Consider the following 25,041-nt stretch of genomic DNA (forward strand, 5'->3'; position numbering starts at 1 on the left):
TCCATTTACTAGGTGCTGCCCCCTATCCTCCACAGCTGGTATTAGCTGTGTAGGCAATGTTTATCACAGATTACTTTGAGTACAATATTACACAATTACTCTTATTACTGCATTCTTTTCTATAGTACTAATGCTACTAATATAAAAGTGTGGTATATATATTCACATATATTGTGGTTTTCATGCTTATTTGATTATAAGGTACTTATTCACTCACTAAATGCAGAATCACCCACCTCTTCTACACCTGCATTGGTTTTGATTATCATAAGCACTTAATACACAAATACACTTCTATCAACTACATCCTTATACATTTTCAATCACTACTCTTAAAATAAATCTCATAAATCATAGCAAACTGTAGTATGAAGTCATATAACCCATTGTCTTAATGTGCTCCTTTAAGTTTTCCTCTATGGTGATAAACCCTCAATAATGAATCCCTAAGACAATAGCACTTCCTTCATCCATCTTTCTCTTTACTCTGACTGTCTGGGCATCAGCTGACTGACAGACCAGTAGATACATAGTCCACACTGTGACCTGAGTGTATACAGGACAGCATCTGTCATGACTCAGCTAATATCTATGAAAATGCTAACAGGTTATTATTTTCAGTGTCAAACACGTCAAATATATAGAAAAACAGTCTGCATCTAAGTATTTGTGTCAGTTGTGTCTACACAGCTCAAGGAAACTCTTGCTGTGCACAAAGTGAAAATGTTTTTAAAATAATAAACATTTAAAGTGACTTTTAGTGGAAGTTAGCGGAGCGTGTCTATGTTCCCTTTATAAAACTTCATTCGACTTTTGTTCTTTCACTTTTGTACCTTAACATGCAAACTAGTGCCTAGATGAGTGTTATGAATGATTCCGATTTGAATAATATTCAGGATATGATGTGACACAACCTGGTTATTAACCTCCCTTCATGACTCATGACCATTATGCAGGTGATGGATCATCTGTGCAGATAGTCTGTCGTGGTCATTCCTTCATTATATATCTTGCAGTGCACAGACACCTCTGTCTCAATGTGCTTTATTATATTTTGTGTAGCTCTGGTGAGCTTGACTATGATTAAAAACAGCCCCGAGTGAACTCTTTCAATCAGTGAAATAAAAAGGTAATTCACACATAATTGTATTAAAATAACTTTATAAAAATCCAAACAAAGTGTTTGTACCCAAACAACAAAGGTGTAGAAATTACAATGTAATACAGACATCCACTAAACAGATACTCATCAAACATCTTAAAAAGCACTTATTGATAACTCATTGACCACTCTCTCAGAGGCTACCTGCATTTTATCTTGATCATTTTATTCCTCAAAACAGAAATACAAAACTATGAAATTTTATTCAAGCAGAAGTACAAACATGAAAAAACAAACAAAAAATGTAAAGTACCATATATTGCCAAAATTACCTAATGTTACCAGTGCAAGCGTCTGCGTGCGTGTCCAGTGTCACCCAGTAAGCTACGATGCAGGCCAAAATATCTCAACTCTGTACAAAATTCATAAATGAACATTGAGACTGATGACATGGCTCCAGAACTTGACAGAAGAACAAAAAGCATTTTCATTCATCAAACAGGAATCTAACAGGGATCTAACAGACAGACAGAGCTATGGTGGCACAAATGAACAAATGAATCTTTATGCTTCTGATAGGACTGCACTGAATGGTGAAACATAATACACATACAGAAAAAAACATCTGTGGCCCTGCTCATGTTGGGCTGATGGGAATTTCCCTGGAATTCTCAGTCCATGCTTACATCAATAGAACATTCACTTGGCCGTACGTGCATCCATCTATCCGCTCCGTTTGTTCTTTGGTACGTTTACAGCATGTCATCGTCTTCTCCTCCTCCGTACATGTCGGCCAGTTTCTTAAAGCGGGGTCCCCATTCGCCGAGGCAGTTGTAGTCCTGGTCTCCGCTGCTTGATGAGTTCAGAGACGACAGGCTTCCTGCGTCAGAGCCGCCTCCCTCATAGTCGAACACCAGCAGGGAGTCGTAGGGGGGTGCTGTTGGGTCGTTATCGGCTGCCTTCAGGTTCTGAGAGAGTAGCGAACGACATATGTTCAAGTATCAAACCATGAGAAACCATGTGTTTTTCCCCTCAAAAAACTATTTATCAAGGCAGTGATTCATTAACAATGTTAGATTTGAATGTGTTCACATTGGTTTTTGAAAGTTAACTTGACTCACATCGTCGATGAAGTTGCCGATTTCATCTGGGTTGGCTGGCCGGGGCTTGTACTGGTACTGAAGAGCCGGCATGAAGTTTGGCACCACGTCATTCCTGAACACCTCGGGCCGGTTGTCCAGACCGCGGTGCAGAACACTCAGGTCATAGTCCTGATGAAAACACATGAAGGAGGATCATACGTGAGACACTGCATCTCTCAGGTAAAAACAATCAGATGTGTGTTTGTGCATTTTTACAATGAATGTAATCCATGTTTTGGAAATGACTTGATGATGGATTACAGCTTTAATCCTGTGCAGAAATACAATAGGAGTCAAACATTTGATTGAGCCTGAGATGACTATGATAAAGATCTCCATTTGGGAGGCTAGTATAGTGTAGTAAATATTACAATAATAACGATGATATCTATGTATGAAAGATGATCTAATGGGAATGTCATCTGATCAATGTGCACCTGTTGCCTGACAGGTACCCTGCTATTTGTAATTGTGGTTGAATACCTGATCAAATAAGTACACATATTGAATGAGCATATAGAATTGTATAAAAGATGTCAGTCAAACTTTAGTTATTCTGCAAACTGACACAGCTTTGTTACGTTGTTATCATGGTCTATGTGATCCACAAGTTCTGAACTGTGTGGCATTAGAAACCCATCGCAGATAGAGTGTGCAAACTTTCGACAGGTACTATTCAATAATCGAATTAACATCCAGTGCAATGAATCGTGTTCCACTGTTAATTTTGTCTGCTCCCTCTGTCCGAATCCAGCAACACTAAAACACATCCTGGTGGGCTAGGCTATTACACCTGGCGGCACAACCAGGTGCTATGCTGTCTTCCAGCAGTGCTATAAAGGCAGCGGACAAATGTCAACACCCTTCCTCCCACCACCTCCTGCTGGCTGGCCACAGCATTTGTCCCGGAAGGTTAGAGCCCCACTTAGCTGGAGGGCTGGGTGGGGCACGCGACTGGAAGCTGGTGGCAGACTTGGGCCAGAGGCTTTGCTTCACCTGCTGCGATTATGGGGACCAACCTCAGACCAGACCTCATACTATGGTTGGCCTCACTCAAGCTCATCTACATCATTGAGCTCACAGTGCCCTGGGAGAATGCAGTGGAGGAAGCCTACGACCGCAAGAAGCTGAGGTATGGAGAACTGGCAGCTGAGGCGCAGCAGCGAGGCTGGATAGCAAGATCCGGCCTGTTAAAGTAGGTAGTATAGGTTTCATTGCCATGACAACATCCAAACTACTCCGGGAGATGGGAGTACAAGGGAAGGACCACCGGCAGGCAGTCAAAGATCTATCAAGGGCCATTAAGATTGGGAGCCAGTAGCTGTGGCTGTGAAGAAAGAACTTCACCTGGGCGTCTAAGTGAGTAGATGGCACCCAGGGGCTGAGCCTCGGACACTGGGATATACTGCTGAACCCTCTAGAGGTGTTGTGGGCCTATCAGCAAAACATTGAGGAAGGAGGGCGCCCATTTGACAACCCAGAGGATGCTGTCACTCACTTGGCCATCCCACAGACTCCTGGCAGCATGCCTCAAGTGTGCAACTAAGGGATAATAACATCTAATCCTACACAATAGATCTTGGAAAGCAACTATTTCCATTCACTCAAGTACAATTTATGGTACTTGTACTAATATTTCTATTTTGTGTTACTTTATACCTCTGCTCCTCTACATTTCAGAGGGAAATATTTTACCAAGTTTGCCATTATGTTGCTTACAATGCATTGATCATACTAATTCAGCAGTATAATATACAAAACTACTTTGACAGGGTTTATTTTGTCATTAAAAATGGCCAAGATACACATTCACAGTGATAGAGGGTGACATCTCTCTGCCCCAGTCAGTGCTACCCTGACTCAAATGTCACTGCTCTACAACAACCCTCTGTCTTCATTTACCTGATCGTCCTCTCCACCTCCCTCTTCATCATAGTAATAGATGTTGTCTCTGATATCATCGTCCTGCAGTAGAGGCACCTTCTGCTCTCCTTTGCCCCGTCTTGCAAACATCAGCAGCAGCAGCAGCAGCACTGGAGACACAGAGCACAAAACTTAATACCACACAACCACATTACTGATTCACCAAAAGCCACCCATTTCCTACACAGCTGAGAAAGAAAAGCCATGTAGACGTGTTGAGTCGAGCCTGTCAGCACAAGAGTTTAATGTGGTCATTATAGAATTAGTCCTTCAAAAGGAAAGGTGATATTTCTAGTTTTTCTTATTGTTAAGAAAGACCCAAGTATTGTCTGTGTACCAAAGCCTGATATATCTTCTTCCATTGTTCTACAGAGCACCACTATTCTCAAACTCATTCTCAACTTGTACCTTCATTACCATGAAAACACACTGTAGTTTATAATGACCCAGCCCCACATACAATCCCAGAATGTAAATTAATCCATCGCTGAAAACAGTTCCTAACTAATGCACTATTTCACCAGCCTTGTCTTTTTAAACAGTTATACCTCAGTATTGCCTAATTATCACTTACTTGAGTCGATAGCACTATACATGCATAGTTTTAGGTTTGGTTTTTCATTGGCTTCCATTGAACTACAATATCATACAGGGTTCCAATCATTGTTGTGATGCAAAGCTTCATGGCTTTATTTGGCTTTCCAGCTCCACTCACATTATGATGAGCATATTTCTATTTTTAAAATCATAATTCAGACTCACAGAGTAGCAACAGGGCACCTCCAAGTATTCCCAGGATAGCTGGCAGTGGGAAACCTGCCTCATCCACTACACTGCACTTCACCTCATGACCTTTGCAGTTGCACACTTCGGCCGTCAAGGTGCTGTCCTGCTCCATGCCCTGGTTGTCTGCAACCTTTAGGATCAAAGTGTACACTCCTCTGGGCAGTTCAGTAGCCATATTCAGGATGATGCCCGTTCCTGCAAAAAATAGGAACATGTACTTATTACAAACCCTGTCTTTATTAGTTTATCATTTTGCTTTTTTCCAGTAACATTTCCACAAAAATACACTTTTTATCACTGCCTTTTGCCACATATCATTTAAAGCTCACCTTGGCCTATATAAACTAGATTAAAAGTCTCTAATGATACATAAACAAACATCAGTGACTTTGTATCTGAAACTAATCATTGTATTTAAGGAGCTGGTTGGAAGAAAGCACAAACCTGATATTCTCAATTCAAAGTAAAAACACATTATAAACATTACACTTATACATCTGAACAGTGAATTCTCAATTTGAGGAAAACAATTTGATAATCATACTTAATACTTAAACACCTTATGACCCCAGGTACTATCACTGATAATGTGCCCAAGTGCATCACTAGATTTATTATACAACCATGTTAATCTGGCTGAGCCAGTGGCTTCCAGGAAGAGACTGGATGACTACCATGAAGAGAGTGGCGACAGCTGGAGAGACAGATGACAGTTCGGAAAGACAGCATCTGGGGCAGGAAGGGCCAGCAACCCATCCTGCATCTTCTGTGAGGAAAAACCCAAAGTAAGCTACAAAAGTCCCAAAGAAACATACTCCCAGGGGAGCCCAAGGGGGCCAAAGAATGAGCACCCCAAACAGGCAACGTATTATGCATTCAGACAAACGACGAGGAGCATTGTATGTGTATGTGGCAAAAATACGCGTGGTCTAAAGATCCACCAGACTTAAATGAAATGTATGGTGCAAGAGCAACAATTCACAGGGAGCAACCCAGGTGAGATGCAGGAGGAGCCAGGCCAGGAAGCACCCCACAGTGCCCGGAACCTCCAAGGTTCAGAAGCCCAAGCACCATGCATGGTACAACATCAGTGGGTTTAGTGGTGTCCAGCCAGCAAAATGAAAGAGTGGTGCCGATTTGATGAGGGCGTGAACTGCATCCTGGAAGCAGTCATGAGGGGAGGGACCGACAGGAGGCTCTAAAAATTACAACCATGATCACCATCCTTGCAACACAGAGGTTTGGTACAGTGAAGAGAAAGACCAGTACCAAAGGCCAGTACACCAAAAACCGCATGGCTGAAAGGATCACACAGCTTAGACCTACATTTTGCCTTTTTAAGAAACAGTTCAATGGGGTGTGTGAAGAGGAGAAGAACGGGCTGGCAGAACTTCGCTGCATCCTGAGGAAAAAGCTCATAACTCTCTGGAGAGCAGAGCGGCACAGGAAACGGATCAAAGAGAGAGCAAGGAAACTGACCGCCTTCCTAGCAAACTCCTTTGGGTTTACCAAACAACTGTCAACGGTCAAGTCGGCTGAGGTGGAGTGCAGAGTCCTGCTAACCAAGTGTGGAGTCAGGCAATCCCCCATCAGAGCCTTTATGGACAATCTGACAGTAACAACGTCAGTCCAAGGAAGCAGATGGATCCTGCAGGGCTTGGAGAGACTTATGTCTTAGGCTCGGATGCGCTTCAAGCCAGAGAAATCCAGGTCCCTAGTATTGAAGAGAGGTAAGGTGACAGACAGGTACTTTTTGCTGGGAGGCACATGAATTCCATCCATCAGAGAGAAACCTGTATAGAGCCTTGGGAAAACTTTTGACTTTGAATTTTGTAGCCATTGCTGGTTTATGAATTTCCACAGGGATTGGAGAGGAAGATCAACTGTCACCTCCACAGGTGGTTGACATTCTGCCCAGCCAACCCAATCTCTTCTGTTGGGGTGAGGTTGAAGCACCATCATGCCCCTTGTGCCAAGGAAGAAGAACGCTCGAGCATATCTTGAGCAGCTGTCCGAAAGCACTTGGGGAAGGTTGATTTCGCTGGCGACATGAACAATTGCTGAAAGTTATAGCTGAGGCCATCTGCAGCACCATCGACCAAGCCAAGTGCCACAGACCATCACAGCGCAATATATCTTTTGTGAGAGCAGGTGAACATCCCAACGCCAAGCCGAAAGCCCAAGCAGGCCTCCTTGGAACAGCAAATGACTGTCAACTGAGGGTGGGCCTGGGAAGGCAACTATAATTCCCAGATAACATCATGGAAACCATTCTTAGGCCAGACATGCTGGCCTCAGATACATCAAAGAAGGTGGTCATGCTGGAGCTGACAGTGCCATGGGAGGATCAGATGGAGAAGGCCAGTGAGAGGAAAATACACGGAGCTGGTGGAGGTGTGCTGCAAAAGGGGTTGACGGGCACGGTACTTGCCCATCGAAGTGGGGGCAAGGGGCTTTGCAGGAAGATCTCTTTGCGAAGCTTATAGCCTGCTGGGCATCACTGGGTCACGGAAAAGGAACGCCTTTGGACAAGCTTCAGAGGCAGCAGAGAATAGATAGATAGCTTTTTATTGTCATATTCTCAAGTACATGTACATAAGAAACACAATTGTGTTTCCCTGAAACAAAAAGCATCAAGATGGCTATGGATCAGGAGGGACAAACCGTGGACTGCTTCTTGGGCACAGTCTGGGAACTGATCGCTCCCGGTTGGGTCACCTGAATGAGGGTGTCTGAAGTTGAAAGACCCAAAACACCCTATGACTCCAGGTACTATCACTGATGATGTGCCTAAGCGTGTCACTAGATGTATTATATAACCAATGGGTGGGTGTAGCTTTAATTGCTTTTTTTGGCTGAGTTTAAAATAAACAATCAGGAATAAACAAGGCATTTTTCCTGTGACTGGCTTTCTTCTTCCTAAAGTTACATTTTCAGTCATGTAATATTGTACATACTGGAGTTGTTCATCCTAGCAGTCCAGTTGGCCTTAGTCATGCCATTTAGAGAGACACTGTATGGAGCAGTGAAGCCCGGCCCGTCTTCATCTGTTACTGACAGCAACTGAGGAGTGCCTTCCTTGTTACACACCTGAGAAAAAACAAAGTCAGATTCAACATTTTGATCTTTCATTTCATCACATCCTGAATATCAGATTATATCAAAGTCACATTAATCACACAACACAAGTGTTGAACCACAAACTCTGGTTTTCATCACCATTAAAAGTTTGCAAAAACATGACAACTGTTCAGCATTTGGGAAAGGACACATACAGTGAATTCACGTTCTACAATGGAGGGTGCATTGTCATTAACATCTTCAAGCTGGATGATCAGAGTACCAGTTCCTGTGGCTGGGATTTCATCTGTGGAGGGAAAACACACACGGAGGGAAAAATTCATTACATTTTGGGAATATTTAAATCATGAAATAAAGTCCATATTTAGATAACGTCTTCATTTACAACATTTTTCTAAGCCAAAGATGTCAAGCTGATATTTTGGTACTTTGGCAGAAATCTCTTCAGAACAGTTTCAGTCTTGAAACTGGGTTATTCAAACCAGCCACCACCATCAAAACAATATGTTTTTGTTTGTTTGTTTTATTTCTCACTTAAAGATACGCATGTTACAGTCAGCAGTCTTGCTTCCCACCTACCATTGTCATATGCACCAATGATTGCTGTGTATTTGTTGTCCTTTACAAAGTGAGACTCTCTGTCCATGGCACTCTTCACTGTAATCACGCCTGTCTCTTGCTTCACAGTCAACCAGCCCGCGGGGTCACTAATTAACTTATACCTGGACATAAAACAAATAAATACAGATATAAATGTTATGCTACCAAGGAGATTACAACTAACGTGCTTCACAATGAGGCAGAAACAGAGCAGATTTTTAAAATAATATACATATTATTTCTACAATATACTGCATGTGTTCTTTGTGTTTTGCTTGGACATGAGGGCTGTTTAAACTAAAGGCATTTCAGATTTTACTTTTGTCTTTTTTCGTTGACCAAATGCTCAAGCTGGCCAGAAATCTATTAAGAAGCCATACAAAAAGCTTCATTTTAATGTTGTCTTAAATTAAGTCAGACAAAAGGTCTAAAGGTTTACAAACTTTTGCATGACATTACTTAACATGAAGTAAATCCTATCTGCAGTTTAGTTTCTTATTTTAACCTATTTTAGATCAAATAGACCAGCAGAGCACAACAATACAGAATATGTAGGCTAAATGAGGATTGTTCATCACAATATTGCATTATGCACTGTATTACACTGAGATATATAATAGATGTAAGACAATGGGGGTCCATTTGCTTACAAAGGTATCTGATTTCATCTGTAATGCCGCAGTCATATGTTCCATGTGGTAAACATCTTGAATTATTTCCCTATATTATGTTATTGTGGCAGGGTGTGGCTCCAGCCAGGAGACTATAATTACTTTATTTGCTAACAAGAGGAGAACTCTTACCAGATATAGTATATTTGGTTATTCTCTTCATCTGATAATATCCCTAATGTGAAGTATGATAGTTCTAATGGTACTTCTATAAGTAGGCATTTTTAAAATTTCTTTTTGTACATTTTGCCAATATTCTGATAGTTTAGACAGTCCCAAAATATATGCATGTGGTCCCCCATCAAGCCAAATCCCCTCCTGCATTGTTCTGAGGTATTGCTCCATTTTGATGTAACATGTGGGGTTTTGAAGAACCTCATTTTAATCTTCCATCCAAACTCTTTCCAATTAGGGCTACTAGTTATTCTATGTCCCTGGGTACATGAAATTTCCCAGTGTTCATCGGAAATGATGGTATTCATCTCTATTTCCCATTTTTCTTTAATATCCTCCTGCAATATCTTGTATGAGATATGAACTTTGTTTTAATCATTCCCTCAATCGTTGATATAAAAAGATGTTCTATTAGGTTATTAGTAAAGTTTAAGTATCATCCTTTTCCAATATTCTCTAGCAGTGGTCATCTTGTGTTTAAATACATGTTCAAAGTAAGGAGTTTGAACTTACGAGACTGTCTGTTTGCGTGCAATGTCCGGATCATTAGCAGTGTAGCGCACCACCTCACTGTCGATGGCAAGGTCCTCTGGTTTAGACACAAGCTTTTCCACTGGATCAAAGAACGGAGCTTCATTGACGTCTTCCACAGTCACCACTACAGTGGCGGTGGCAGTGGGGAGTGAAATAGCAAAAGGAACCTCATTCTCCACTGCAATCATCAGAGTGTGTTTGCCGGACCTCTCAAAGTCAGCACCCTGGTTGGATGGAGGGAAAAGCACAGCAGCACAATGCATCACACAAACGCCTTACAGCTCATTCCTGCTGTACAGCTAACATCCAAGTTCAGTCTAAACCTTTAATTCATTTTCATAACATTGTTTTTCTTCCTACCTTTACAGTGGTGAGGATTCCTTCATGTTTGTTAACTCCTGTGTTCACACTGAAAATTTGTCCAGGATCACCATCAACAATCTTAAACTTGGCGTTCCAGGCTGGGGAATGTGGCTCATCCCCATCTGTTACTGACATGGTAAGGACCACAGCACCCACTTTATTTTCTGGAACTGTTCCCTCATACTGGGAGAATGCCAGGGATGAAACAGAGGAAACGAGGATTAGAATAAATGCTGTTAGTAACTAACAAGTTCATTTTTAAAACTTGGCCTTAACTTTAGGGTCCGTCTCATTGTGCAGCTCAGATCATTACTTCCCTGAACAGTGATGTTTAATATAGTCCACCCACTTTAAAACTAAAATTAGGAATTTAAATAAAATAAATGCAAACATATTTAGATTAGGACCAAGATCCAACTGTATTATCAAGTAAAAGTGTCTGTTTTGCTTAGAACTCATTACATTACCAAAAATGATGGTGAGCTACCGTCTCCAAAGCTGCCATTGACAATGAGATGACCATGTATGTCAACATAAGTATTAACCATTGGTCCCACCCCTCACCATTTGTTACTGTGCCCGTTAAGCTTTATGTTCTTGTATGCAGTTTACAATCATGATGATGGATGATTAACTGTTGAATTTTATTAGTTTTTTTAAACACTGAAGTAGAACAAAAGCAGCTTGTTATTTTCAGCTGTTGTTAGCTAGCTACATTCCTTTCAATCAAAAATGTTAACCCTGTAAAAAGGGTCTTGAATATGCATTTGATGTCTACATACATAAAGCCAGTATAATTGGCTCCCTCCCTGGTCCGGATCTACCATACTGGCATTCTGGGGCCCTTGATCAATTTTTTCCTCTTTCCTTTCCTTTTCCTTATTTTTTTTTTTTGGTCAGGCTCCACAGTAATAGACACACACTAGATGTTGATAATTATTGACTCTTATTTTCAAACCTGCGTTCAGCTGTGCTATGTGCTTTGCAGGATGGCATTGTTGTATACTCAGTCATAACTGTTGTGCTGTCTGCTTGGGTGGTTTTCCGAGAACACAAATATTACAATCATCTTGAGCCATACACTGCCTTGGATGATTTAATCCATCGTATCCTTGTCTTGTGATTTGTGAGTGAAATGGAAGTATTTCAGCACTTGGTTTATTGAAGTGTAGGCAGACCTGCTCCCAGCTCAGCTAAAATAGTTATTCATGTTATTCATCCAGTCATGAGTATTATGTACTTACAGAGGGCTGAGTGAAGACTGGAGCGTTGTCATTACTATCTGTCACAGTGAGGATTACTTTCGTTGTTGTAGCCAGTCCCTCTCCCTTCATATCAGCTGCTTGTACTTCCAGAGTGTACTTTGGGTATTTCTGTTGGAAGAGACACATATGAGTTTAAACAGTAAAACTTTCTTACAATCTACAGCTCTATGTGACATTTGAGTAAATGTTTTGAATTATGTGAAATTTCCAAACAAGCTTCAATCTGAGCACAATACCTTAAATCTATACCAGGCCTGATGTACAAATGTTTAGCCAGTGACATCTATGACTTTACAGAGATGACATCATCTCAATGTAGGTCTGTACAGTGCCAATTAGTTGTATTAACAACACCTTTGCCTTGATTTGAAGACATAGAAAGCAGCTGTGTGCATCACAGCTTGCATGAACACTGGCCTAATGGGATCAGATCAACAGGAGCATTTGCTTGAAACACAAACCATTCCAACAGTTAGGTGTGAAAGCAACCTAAGTCAAGTTTTTTTTTTTTAAAGACACACCTCTCTGTCTAGACCACCAGCATTGACACTGATGGCTCCGGTCAATGGGTTGACGAAAAACAGAGAGTCGCTGGGCAACTTTGGGTCCTGGCTCATAATACGGTAGCGGATATCCGAGTTGTCATGGCCTTGCTGGTCCACATCTATGGCTGTGACCGTAATCACATCTGAACCTGGAGAGAGGGAATTATGAAGTAGAAATTAAGCACTTATCTTTAAATTAACTTTTCAAAGTTTTAAGTGCACTTCATCCAAGAGGTGATTTACACAATAAAACTGTGTGGTGTGCATGTTGCATGTGTGTCAGTCAGTTAGGTAATGTTGCCATTTTGTAGTGATATCTAAAGGTTGTGTGAGAATAGTATGCCCTATGTAGTAAAGAATAATGTACAATCAGCGATCAGTAATCAAGAGCTGACTACCATTATGCATTGTGCAGACAGAAAACAAACTGCCAGATCAGCATATTGACCTGAGTAGTGTCCAAAGTTGTTTTTGATTTTACAAACTGGTGCATCATAAAGTCCTCTACACAGACTTCCATATTTAGTGAGTAAGGGGAGATTTCTATGCAGTAAATGAGATGAAGGGGTTTTTGCTTTAGAGGAGTCCTATTGGATGTGTGTGCTCTATTCAAATGTTTGATCATCTCTCCTGTCATGCCCTGTATTGGATTTGGGCAAGTTTACACTCCAGCAGCCCCTGCCAACTCATTAGATACAGTTATATTTGCTAAAAACACTGGCTGAATCCACTGACAGTACCTATTTTTGAGGCCTCAGCAACTTCTCCCAAGTAGGTGTCCTTTTCAAAAAGCGGTTTGTTGTCGTTCTGGTCAATTACATTCACGATAATTTCCATAGGCTCCTCAGCATTTCCTGCACCCTCTGCCACAGCATGTGCCTGAAACTGCACAAAGACAAACATGTTTGTATTATAGTACAGTACATGTCAGAATAGGGAATGCTTTCATTCCTTATCATTAGAGCTGCCATAGCATCAAGTACACAGTTGACTTTGATTTCAGGTTATTAATTTGTAGAAATGAACCCACTAAAATGTATATTTTTACATTTCAACTGAAAAAAGGTGGTAATTATTGTTTCTGACATGAAAATGAGAAAGTGTGTTCAGGTGAGTTTTTTTTCACAATTTCATGTATGATCCTGAACAGTGAACAAATTGTATGTATTAAACTGAGAGCATGCTTACCATGTACTTGGCCTGGCTTTCTCTGTCCAGTGGCTGTGTGACGTACAGAATACCAGTGAGTCTGTCCATGGTGAAAAGGTTGACAGGCTCCTGATCAGCTCCTGGACCAGTAATGCTGTAATAAATCTTCTTTATTTTATCTTCATTGGATCGGATCTGGAGTATTTAAAAAATAAAAAAAAAGGTTATAGGAGGAGGTAAATAATTCTCAGTGAACACAATAGTTACAATATTGTAAAGAGACAACGGAAAAGCAGTGAGGTACTTTAATTACGTTAGATGCTGTATGTTATCACAAGCCACTTATCTCAAGATCAATGATATGCTCTGATCTCCCTATATGAACACCAGGTCTTCGCAGGTCTTCATTCTGCCTTACTGCTTGTGCTAAAGGTTCAAAATATAGAGCAAAGAGAATAGGAGACAGACAGCAGCCCTGTCTTGTACCTCTCTCCAGCTGAATCCTATTAGACAAGTTTCCTTTTACCTTAATTTGAGCTGTAAGCTCATTATAGATGGTTTCGATACACCGAATTGGATGTTCATTGAAGCTGAATCTATTTATACTTCATAAATGAATAACCAACTAACACTGTCAAATGCTTTTTCTGCATCCAAACTGATCAAGACTGTATTTATATCTGTTTTCAAATTTCTGGGTGGGGCTAGAGGTTGACTCGGTGCTGATTGGGTATACTCAAAGCGGGATGTGAGGCAACAGAAAGCACCAAAATAAGTAGTTGCGCGACAATCGAAACTGTTGCAGAATGATTAAATCACCTCCAGAGTCTGGTGGGTCCTATCAAGGCCCTACTCTGCAATGGAGACACAACGGCTGAGAGGAACGAGTGAGAGGAAATTTCTGTAAAGTTCCTGCCTCCTAAATTTTACTTCCTTAATGGAAACGGGACTAATATGGAGAATTCTTCTAATGTTATCCTAATATTGGTGCCCTCTGATGAATACAGTTTGGTCTTCATTGATGTAAATAACTTGCAGTCCACATTTAAAAGTGAAACTGGCCTAAAACGTTTACATTGCTCTTCGGCTTTGCTTTCCTTAGGTAATATAGTAATTATTGCTTCCTTCCATGATGGGGGTGCTCTCCCCACTATAAGGGTCTGGTTAAAACAGGACAGAACTAGAGGTGTTAGTTCCTCCCTAAAGGCCTTATTCCACTCAGATGGAAACCCATCACTGCCTGATGATTTATGAGTCTTCTGCCTACTGATTGCAGCTTCTAGCTCCTTAACTGTAAATTGTGACATAATTATATTATTTGTTGCCTCGGCTCATGTAGTAATTGATTTGTATGTGGGTCTCTAATTTTATTAATTACACTAGAGGTCTGTTGTTTAAGCAGTCGTCTGGCCAGGTGTCTAGTTGCTTTTGGGCCTAATTCATAATAGGTCTGCTTTACAAATCTTGCCCTTCCTGAAGAATCTCATCTATCTCTTGCCTTTTTTCTCCTTCATTTGTTGAAATGCTGTGTGAACCCCTGTGTTTTGGTGTTTTTTTCTACAGTTCTTTCAGTTTTTTCTACTTTGTGTTCATACACAGCTAATCGGGCCTTTTTGTGATATTGTCAGGCCGATCAACTTTCCACGGATCACTGCCTTCAGAGCATACCACAGTATTACCGGGTCTACATCCTCAGTGTCATTCTCTTCTACAAACCTCTTTATGTCCTTCCTTATCGGTTCCACGTTTGCCTTATTGTTCGAGGTTTTAATTAATAATTGCGAGCATGGCTTCTTTAGGGATGAGTAAGGAGAGATGCAGACAAGAAAACTGAAAGTGCTATTTCAACATGCAGTAAATAGGAAAACTTTTTTTAAAAATCAAATCCACAAAAAATAAAAAATCATAGGTCAATGACAAATATTCTAAATGCAGTTCAGTATCAAATTGTCAGTCACAAGGGTCTGTAGTTCCTCTTACCTGAGATACTTTTAGGGGGTATGGTCCTCTCTCATTCTCAGCAACACTGATGGGAGGAATAGCCCATTCTCTCTTCCTCCTCCTCAGTCCTTCACTAGACTTGGGGAAATGCAGAACAAGTATCACTGGATCAGTTGCAATCTGGAAAAAACACATTTATACTCTGTTACAGTCAAACTGTCCAACCTTTTAAAGAAGTAAAATCACCCAAAAAAAGTGAATCATCTGATAGTAGCCCTTAGGCAGTTGTTGACAATTCCAAAGCTTGAAAGACGTGCTGTGCCAAGTTATGGTTTCTGAGCTGTGATTGGACACTACTCTTTGGGGGATGGGGTTAACAAACAGTCAATTTCCAATAGTAATATAAGTATTGTGTACTTACCGAGGGCTGACTGTCTGGATTATTATTGTCTATTCTATCTGTGACAGTGAGGATTACTGTTGCTCCTGCACTCAACCCTTCTCCCATCACGTCAGCTGCCTCTACCTCCAGAGTGAACTTTGGGTATTGCTGTTAGAAGAGACACATATGACTTTAAACATGAATAATGGTAATAATAATAATATTTATTTATAGAGCACTTTTCTAAACATATAGTTAACGCTTGCATGAAAGCGTTTACAGTGACCTAATGGGACCAAATCGAACAGGAGTGTTTAAGCAACCTAAGTCAAGTGGAATTTAAAGAAGAAAAAAAAGACACACCTCTCTGTCTAGCCCAGCAGCATTGAGGCTGATGGCTCCAGTCAATGGGTTGATGACAAACGCATTGCTGGGCAACTCTGGGTTCTGGCTCATAATACGGTAGCGGATATCTGAGTTGTCATGGTATTGCTGGTCCAGATCTGTGGCTGTGACCGTAATCACATCTGAACCTGGAGAGAGGGAAATATGAATCAGTGAACAGTAATCAAGAGCTAACTACCGTCATGCATTGTGCAGACAGAAAACAAACTGGCAGATCAGCATAATGACCTTAGAGATATGGTTGCATTTGCTAAAAACCATTGACCAATATCCCCTTGCCACCTCCATCAGACTTTTTCTTTAAAATAAAAAAAATATTTAACCAATTTTTATGGAATAACAACAACCCAGACTTCACTTGTCCCTTTTATACTTGTCCTTTGACGCAGGAGGGCTGCAATGCCCTAATATTGTTTGGTATTATTGGGCAGCCCAATTAAGAACTATAATGTTCTATTATGCTGCAAAAAAGCCCCCCACATGGAGAAGTATTGAGTCACTCTCCCTCAGGCTTCCACTTCCCACGTATATCTACTCTGATAAATATAATAAACTCAAAAAGATTACGCTTAATCCTATAGTTAAAAACATGATTTATATCTTGCATGTCACTCGAAGATATTTGAAAGAAAAACCTCCCCTGTCCATTTTTAGCCCAGTTTGGGGCAACAATTATTTTGCTCCAGGTAGAGCGGACGGTGGTTTTAGAATATGGGCAGACTTGGGGTTGGGACTGTAGAAAGATGCCTTCAGGGGGGATGGAAGACTTTTAAGTTTGAAAAACTAATCTCTAGATTTAATATCCCCCGAAAACATTTTTTTCAAATACTTTCAGTTTAGGAGTTTTATCAGGTCTTATCAAAATGATTTTACACAAATTCCCCAGTTGTCCACATTAGAGAAAATCCTAACTAAAAACCCCTCTGGTAGAGGTATGATATCTGAATTGTATAAATTGCTGGTGACATCTTCTCCTGATTCCTCTGCTGCTAAGCTTAATGCATTGAGATCTTGACTTACAGGAGGAATTGACAATGTGTTCCATTGTCAATTCCTCCTGTAAGTGAAGCGTGTAAGTTAGCCCAAACACAGACGGGTAACACACGTCTAAAAATGTTGCAATTTAATTGGCTATTGAGAGTGTACATTACACCAGAAAAACGTAACAAATTTAATATACAGATTCCTGACCTCTGTAATAGATGTGGAGAACATAAGGGTGCATTGTTCCACTGTATATGGTCATGTCCAAAAATAAAGGAATTTTGGGAAGAGGTTAGAGTAATAATACATGAGATTTTATCAATTAGACTAGTGATGGAACCCAAATTTTTCCTACTGGACTTATATCCTATACGACATAACATGAATCGCTTTGAAAAAAATCTTCATAAATATGGGAATACTACGAGAGTGATAGCTCTAACTTGGAAAAAGATTGGCAAACCAAATATTACGCAATGGTTCAAAGAAGTGCCTTTATGTTTACCATTGGAAAAAATACATATACCCTAAAAGATAAACAAGAAATATTTCAGAAAATATGGGGGTGCTACATCCGGTATATTAAGAACAAAGATTTATCTGACTTAATTATTCCCTGTACAGGAACACAATCATGTGCTGCAACCTGAAGACTACTTTATAACACCTGTAAGAACTCTCATGGACTCAAGTGCTCTTATTGAATGTACCTAGTGTTTGTATATTGTTCGAATGTGTATGTCTGTGTACTTTGTATACCTATGTAAAAGCTTTAATAAATATATTGTTAAACAAAACAAAAAACATTGACTAGATTGCTATAGTCATCCATAAAGTCTTGTCCCATGTTTAAGTGAATATGAAACATTTTAGTCAAGCTTTAATTAAATCTATTAACAGTACCTGTTGGTGAGTTCTCAGCAACTTCTCCCATGAAGATCTCTTGTGAAAAAAGCGGTTTGTTGTCATTCTGGTCAATTACATTCACGACAATCATTTCCATGGGCTCCTCAGCATTTCCTGCACCCTCTGCCACAGCATGTGCCTCAAACTGCACAAAGACAAACATGTTTGTATTATAGTACGGTACATGTCAGAATAGGCAATGCAGTTACTTTCATTCCTTATAATTAGAGCTGCCATGGCATCAAAGTACACAGTTGACTTTGATTTCAGGGCTGTTCTATTACATGTTATTAGATTGTAGAAGTGAACCCACTAAAATGTATATTTTTACATTTCAACCGGAAAAAGGTGGTAATCATTGACACGCACCTGAACACACATTCACATGAAAATTAGAAAGTGTGTTCAGGTGAGTTTTTTCACAATTTCATGTATGATCGTGAACAGTGAACAAATTGTATGTATTAAACTGAGAGCATGCTTACCATGTACTTGTCCTGGCTTTCTCTGTCCAGTGGCTGTGTGACATACAGAATACCAGTGAGTCTGTCCATGGTGAAAACGTTGACAGGCTCCTGATCAGCTCCTGGACCAGTAATGCTGTAATAGATCTTCTTTATTTTATCTGCACCGGATCGGAACTGGAGTATCAAAAAAAGAAAATTAAACCACTGATGCTGGTGCAAAAGTGAAGGCTTGGAAATGGAGATATAAACCATTTCTGCCATCAGTCATCATGGGAAATGTCAACTTTCTGCCCAACAAGAGTGATGAACTGGAGATATTGGTGAACACTCAGAAAGTATACCGTGAGTGTAGTCTCATGTGTTTTACGGAAACGTGATTGAATCAAAACTCTCAGTGGATGTGGATCTACCTGGCTTCACTCTCATACTATCGGACAGAGATGCTAAAGTTAGTGGCAAGAAAAAAGATGGGGGCTTGGCTTTATTTGTGAACCAGAGATGGTGCAGTCCATCATGGTACTGTCAAGGAGAAAATGTGCTGTCCAGATATTGAATTATTGGCAGTTAGTATGAGACCATATTATGTACCAAAAGAATTCAGTCATATCATAACAATACTTGTGTACATCCCACCCAAGGCAAGTGCCGAAGTTCCATGTGAAGACCTCCAAGATTCTCCAAGACCTCATTGCTAAGATACAGACTAAACATCCTGAGGCACTTTTGACAATATCAGGAGACTTCAATCATGTTTCCCTCTCCTCAAACTTACTGGATTTACACAGTTTGTTATTGTCCCACCAGAGAAAATAAAAACCCTTGATCTGCTGTATGCCAATGTCAAAGAAGCTTACAGAGCCACTGCCTTACCACCACTTGGCAGGTCAGATTACAACTTCTTCTGGAGACTAGTTACAGACCCTGTGTGTGGAGGCAGCCTGCAACTAAACTCACAGTCAGGAAATGGACACCAGAGGCTACTGAGGCTCTAAAGGACTGCTTTGAATGTACGGACTGCTGTGTTGCTGGAAACAGAGGAGAACAGTATGGACATTGACAGACAGGTTGACTGCTTTACTATACCTCATAACTACGAAGACTGTACGCTGTTTCCACAATAACAAACCCTGGATTACTAGTGATATAAACGCAATCCTCAATGAGAAGAAGCTGTGCTTTGTCACCATATCTACAGCTTTTAGATATGGTGACAAAGCAAGGCTCAAACAATTACAATATGAGTTGAAGAAGAGACTACAGATGGCAAAGGTGGAATACAAAAAGAAATTGGAGAGGAATCTACAGCACAGCAACATTCGTGAAATGTGGAGAGGAATCAAAACCATCTCTGGTTACAACAGAGTGATGTAGAAAGAGCTGATGAACTCAACCAGTTCTTCAACAGATTCAATACAGCAGCCTCACCCAATTCCAATGCTGCTTCTCCTCCTCCACCTCCTCCTCTTCAACATGTGTACATCTCCAATGCAGCATCCACCCCCCCCTCTTACACCTGAGCCTCCACCCTTGTCTGTCACAGAGATGGGGGTGAGGTCGGAGCTGGGAATACTTTGCTCTGGGAAGGCTGCTGGCATCGAGGTGGTGCCAAGTTATAAGTATCTAGGTTTATACCTGGATAATAAGTCGGACTGGTCCCTAAACACAGACGCTCTCTACAAAAAGAAAGCTCAAATCTGTAGTAAGATGCTGCAGATGTCTGTGGTGGCAAGTGTGTTGTTTTATTTCGCAGTCTGCTTGGGAGGCAGCATCAGACACAAAGATGCAAGGCAGCTGGACAAACTAGTCAAAAGAGCTGGCTCTGTGATTGGAGGCAGGTTGGACACACTGGATGAGGTGGTGGAGAGATGCACTGTGAAGATGTTTGAGGTCATCTTGAATTACCCGGATCATCCGCTACACAACACCTTTATGTACCAAAAAAACAGCGGTGGACGGCTCCTCTCTCTCCTTTGCAGGATGGAGAGATTTAAGATCCTTCGCTCCTACAGTCATCAGGCTGTCTAATTCTTCAATAATTTATTGAAGAGCTAACAGACTAATTGAATTTCCCCTCGGGGATAAATAAAGTAATTTTGACTTTGAATTGAGTTAAATTGACGAGTAATTGGCTTTGTTGTTTCAAGAAAACAAAGTTAACATTTTGATATATCAACATAGCGGAAATTGCTATTTTAACATGCAGTAAATAGAGAAATTGGAAAAATAAATAAATAGAAATCAGACATCAATGACAGCTGTGGAAACTGTCAGACACAACTTTAGCAGAATCAAATATTCTAAATGCAGTTCAGTATCAAATTGTCAGTCACGAGGGTCTGTAGTTCCTCTTACCTGAAATACTTTTAGGGGGTATGGTCCTCTCTCATTCTCATGAACATTGAAGGGAGGACTACACATTACTCTCTTCCTCCTCCTCAGTACTTCACCAGACTTGGGGAAATGCAGAACAGGCACCACTGGATCAGCTGCACTCTGGAAAACACATTTGTACTCCTCTCATGAGGTCAGTCTACTATATTTCAAGCCCCTGGTAAATGATTAGATTAATATGTGGATCTGCAAAGCTTTATTTCCTAGTAAATGTATTGATTGTTGAAACAGTCTTATTTAGAAGTTTCCTTCATGTCCCCTCAATAATGTCTCTAATCCTACCTCTGTGGTTTTTGCAGAGTCTACTTCAGAATGGTGTTGCTGATGGTTGTGGTGTTTATGGTCTCTATGTTGATGCTCTTCATTTTGGTGATGGTTGCCATGGTGATTCCCATGGTGATGCCCGTGGTCCATTACCATGACAGGAACTGTCATCTTGCGACCTTGTGAGTCCCAGGAGTGGATGAAGAATTCTATGTGTCCATCATGAAGAACAACCTGTCTCTTCACCTGAAGGAGGAAAAAATGATCAGCCAAGACCAACATGTTGATAACAGATTTAGATTCAAGAAAACTCTACATCACACAAATCAAACTTGTGCAAACTGAACTGCTAATCTTCTGTGACAACTGTAGTTGTACGTGTGGAGAAGCAACAGAGCAGTGATCATACAGTAGCTATATCAACTGTTGCTATACAGCTAATTCTCTCAACATGTCCAGTGGGTTCAGCTAAATCAAAGAAAACAAAGCTTACACATGTATGTGTCTTTTTCAACTATCTACTGCTACCACATTGCATCACCTACACATAATCCATCTTAAATTGTGTAGCTGTGATCTCTTACTACACATCTGGCTGAATTGCTGCTAAAAATGTTCACTTCAGTTCTACTCACCATCAGTGTGCCGTCTGTCTGTACCATGAAGCGGCTGTCATCACTGTTGAAAAGAAATCTTGTGCGGTCTGTGCAGTCAGTGAAGCCCACTGGGAATGGAAAGAAGAAATGGTTATCCATTACAAATAAAGGTCAAACCGAGGGGACATAGAAATTGCTTAAGTACATAACAGTGTATATGTAAATGTGTTTATGTTGACTCAGAAAATACAGCCTTGTTGAGCCATGTGCTAATGAACCCTAACCCTAACCCTCCTGCACAGACCTATGATCTACTGTCAAGTTTACACAAAAGTACATGTGAACAGCTAATCTTGTAGAAAGCCAGAGGAGTACTTTAAAGAAAGGCTTAGCAGTTATATCTATGGCTGTGAAACGTCTTTAACCCTAGGTCTAGATGCTTCCATTGCTCAAAATTGTATATTGTAGTTGATTAAACACTTTATAATATGACAAAAATATCCCCAGTCAATATCCATGTATGATACCAAGTGTTGACATTGAACACCAAAGTTTTCTTCAGGTCTTCGTGCATAAGGCAATGAGTTTGTGGATAGTTCTTACCTTTGCCCAGCCTTGTGCCCGCTCTTAGGTTCTTTCTGGTCACTGTGAAACTCAACAACTCTGACTGGAATCCAGGTTGACATTTTGGATCCTCAGCAGACACTAAAGTCAAAGTCTATGAGAAGAAGAAAAAAGGAGAAACATCTTGAAATAATTATAACCTCAAACTTTGAACATAAAATCGAAATATCAAACAGAAATGAAGAGCCGCTGAGTCCTCAACGGGAGGAAGACAACTCTGGAGGAAGAGTGTGTTATGAATTAAAGCTTATGTAGGTTGCCTCAACCACCATATAAGCTGTCTCAGTCCAGTTAAATACAATAGAGAGCAGTGGTGGCTGGTTAGTGCGCCCCCTCCAAATATCTAGAGAAAGTCTACTTAAACATGTTAAACATAAATTGTAGATGTTTCCTTCACATACACACACATATACATATATAAATATGTACACAAACCACCTTGTTAGTGCCACCTTGCTGCTGGGGGCACAAGTTTCAACAGTAAAAGGTGGCATTTCCTGAACATGCATTGATCAACACGGTCTACCCAGTGATCAATGGAAGCTAACTGAAGACAGAGCTTAGTTTCATCTACAACAAGGACTCTCTCTCTATCCATCTATCTATATCCATTTACATTCACGCACTATTAATGCATTCACTAACTTAAACTTCTTCCCCGGAGTTCTCGTCTCACAGGTAATCCGGGCCTGTAGACGTCGGGATGACAGATTCCTGTCCCGGACCTTCTAACTTCAATGTCGATTTTCAATGTGCTTCTCTCTCAATGTTGATTTTCAATGTGTTTCTTTCTCCTATCCTTTCTCTCTTTCCTCCTCAATTATTGTTTATTGTGTTATTTTCAGATTGGTTTTCCTTTCTTTTGTTTCTTTTTTTGCTGAGGTGTGAAGTGGTGCTACGGTTTGTTTGACACCGACCCCCCCCCCCCCCCCCAATACATTTTTGTCACCAGCTGCCACTGGTAGAGAGCCATTTCTTCAGAAATTACAGAAGAACCCTAAAAACACTCACATAGTGTTCTGTCAGAGATAAATAAGACAACAATATTATTTACTGACTTTTAAATGTACAGGACAATGGAAAGAAATGGAAATGAACACATGTGCAAGGATAGGGTAAAGAAACCACAGCAGGAAGTCGCACCTGAAAAATGATGATTAAAATCCCCAAAACTGCAAACCGAGCTCTCCCCATCTGAATGAATCCTTTTTGAAAACTCGGAATGAAAATGAATCTGTCTGCTCTCTTGTAGGTAGTTTCAGTAACTGAGTGACTTCAGTTGGACGAGTCTCTGCAGGAATTAGCTTGGCCTGTGATGTCAGCTCACAGTTGTGCGGGTTCCGCTCACGTCTTCCCGATATGGGCACGCGGGCTGACACACCTGAAAAGACAGAGCTGCAAGAAACACAGCAGATACAAGTCAGTATGCACACAGTGGTTCTTATTAACCAACAATAAAAAGCTATATCTGAGCTTAGGCAGCTGCATTACACAACTTTCTGTCTCATTTCCTCTTACTGACAATGACTAATCCTCCCCAACTCTTCACCATGCTCACAACTCTCTCTCTCTGTCGGAATGAGCGTGCTGCTGAGCGGTACGAGATCAGTTGTGATTGAGTATTTCTATCTTTTTCTGTCTTTTTTCTTTAATGCACTTGTTGGTGTAGTTGTGGTTACTGTTGGTGGTGTTTGGGGGGGGGGGGGGGGGGGTTCTGTGTGTTTGCAGGGCCAGGCTTTGTCTGACCTGTTGGCATCTCAGACACCATGATAGTGAACTGCGATGACTTCTCCCGGTTGTCGTGGAGTCACAGCGTCAAAGCGGGCACCATGGAAGAGGTAGCACTAGATGTGGAGAAGTGATCGGACATGGGGCAGTAAAATCAGCCACGTGGATGAACGGGGCAGTGGTTCTGTTCCTGGAGAAAGTGGCACAGGTAAACTGGCTGCTAGAGACTGGGATCAATGTCGGTGGCTTGTTTGAGTCAGTGCTGAAGCTGACTTAACCTGCCACAAAGATCACTCTGTCTAATGTGCCTCCATTCATAAGTGATGAGTTCCTTAGCCGAGAACTGTCAAGACATGGTAAAGAGGTCTAACCTATTAAAAATGTGCAGTCTGGCTGCAAATCTCCACTGCTGAAACACGTTGTTTTTCACAGGAGACTACATGATCTTAAATAACCGCAGTGAGGAATTCAATGTTCGCTTTCATGTCATGTGATTTCATGAACATGAACCCACAAAGGACATGTGTAGACCATCAAGTAAGGGGGGCAACACTTGCCCTGTTGAATTTGTTATGTGCAAAAATGGGGGTTGTTTTCTCCGTGGGGCTGCATATACTGGGACCAGTTTAGTCTGGGAAAACAATGATAAGGGTTTTGTTTTTTTTGTTTTTTTAGAGATTATAGTTTGTCTGAATGTGTAGCTGTTATACGTGTCTTTCTTTTATTAAAGGGTGCCAAAAGTCAAAGACTCTCTCTTTCTGTCTCTGTCTCTGTCTCTCTTCTCTCTCCTTCTCTTTCTGTCTCCCTCTCTCTCTCTCTCTCTCTCTCTCTCTCTCTCTCTCTCTCTCTCTCTCTCTCTCTCTCTCTCTCTCTCTCTCTCTCTCTCTCTCTCTCACCCACACACACACTGAAAAAATACTAAAAAACACATTACATTGTAATATTGTCACTCACTGTAATAGGCCATTTAGTGATGTAACAATATGATTTGGAGCTAAGGTGTGGGAATAAAGATTCC

The 25,041-nt window shown here is 40.8% G+C and overlaps 1 protein-coding gene across 1 annotated transcript; it reads right to left on the bottom strand.

Annotated features, from left to right (window-relative positions):
* Positions 1–1,318: 1,318 nt before the first annotated feature.
* Positions 1,319–24,063, bottom strand: LOC133992260 (B-cadherin-like). The gene is made up of 20 exons (XM_062430979.1): positions 24,042–24,063; positions 23,623–23,690; positions 22,275–22,389; positions 21,711–21,799; positions 21,094–21,321; positions 17,678–17,693; positions 15,316–15,440; positions 13,375–13,530; positions 12,927–13,071; positions 12,163–12,335; positions 11,621–11,749; positions 10,374–10,559; positions 9,993–10,237; positions 8,614–8,756; positions 8,229–8,320; positions 7,911–8,043; positions 4,930–5,148; positions 4,147–4,277; positions 2,224–2,373; positions 1,319–2,070 (listed from the first exon to the last, which is right to left on the bottom strand). Exons 1-20 carry the CDS (start codon positions 24,061–24,063, stop codon positions 1,855–1,857), a joined length of 2,781 nt encoding a protein of 926 aa, XP_062286963.1. The 3' UTR covers positions 1,319–1,854.
* Between the last annotated feature and the right edge of the window lie 978 nt (positions 24,064–25,041).

This window comes from Scomber scombrus, chromosome 12, assembly GCF_963691925.1.
Source record: "Scomber scombrus chromosome 12, fScoSco1.1, whole genome shotgun sequence".
NCBI classification, from domain to species: Eukaryota; Metazoa; Chordata; class Actinopteri; order Scombriformes; family Scombridae; genus Scomber; species Scomber scombrus.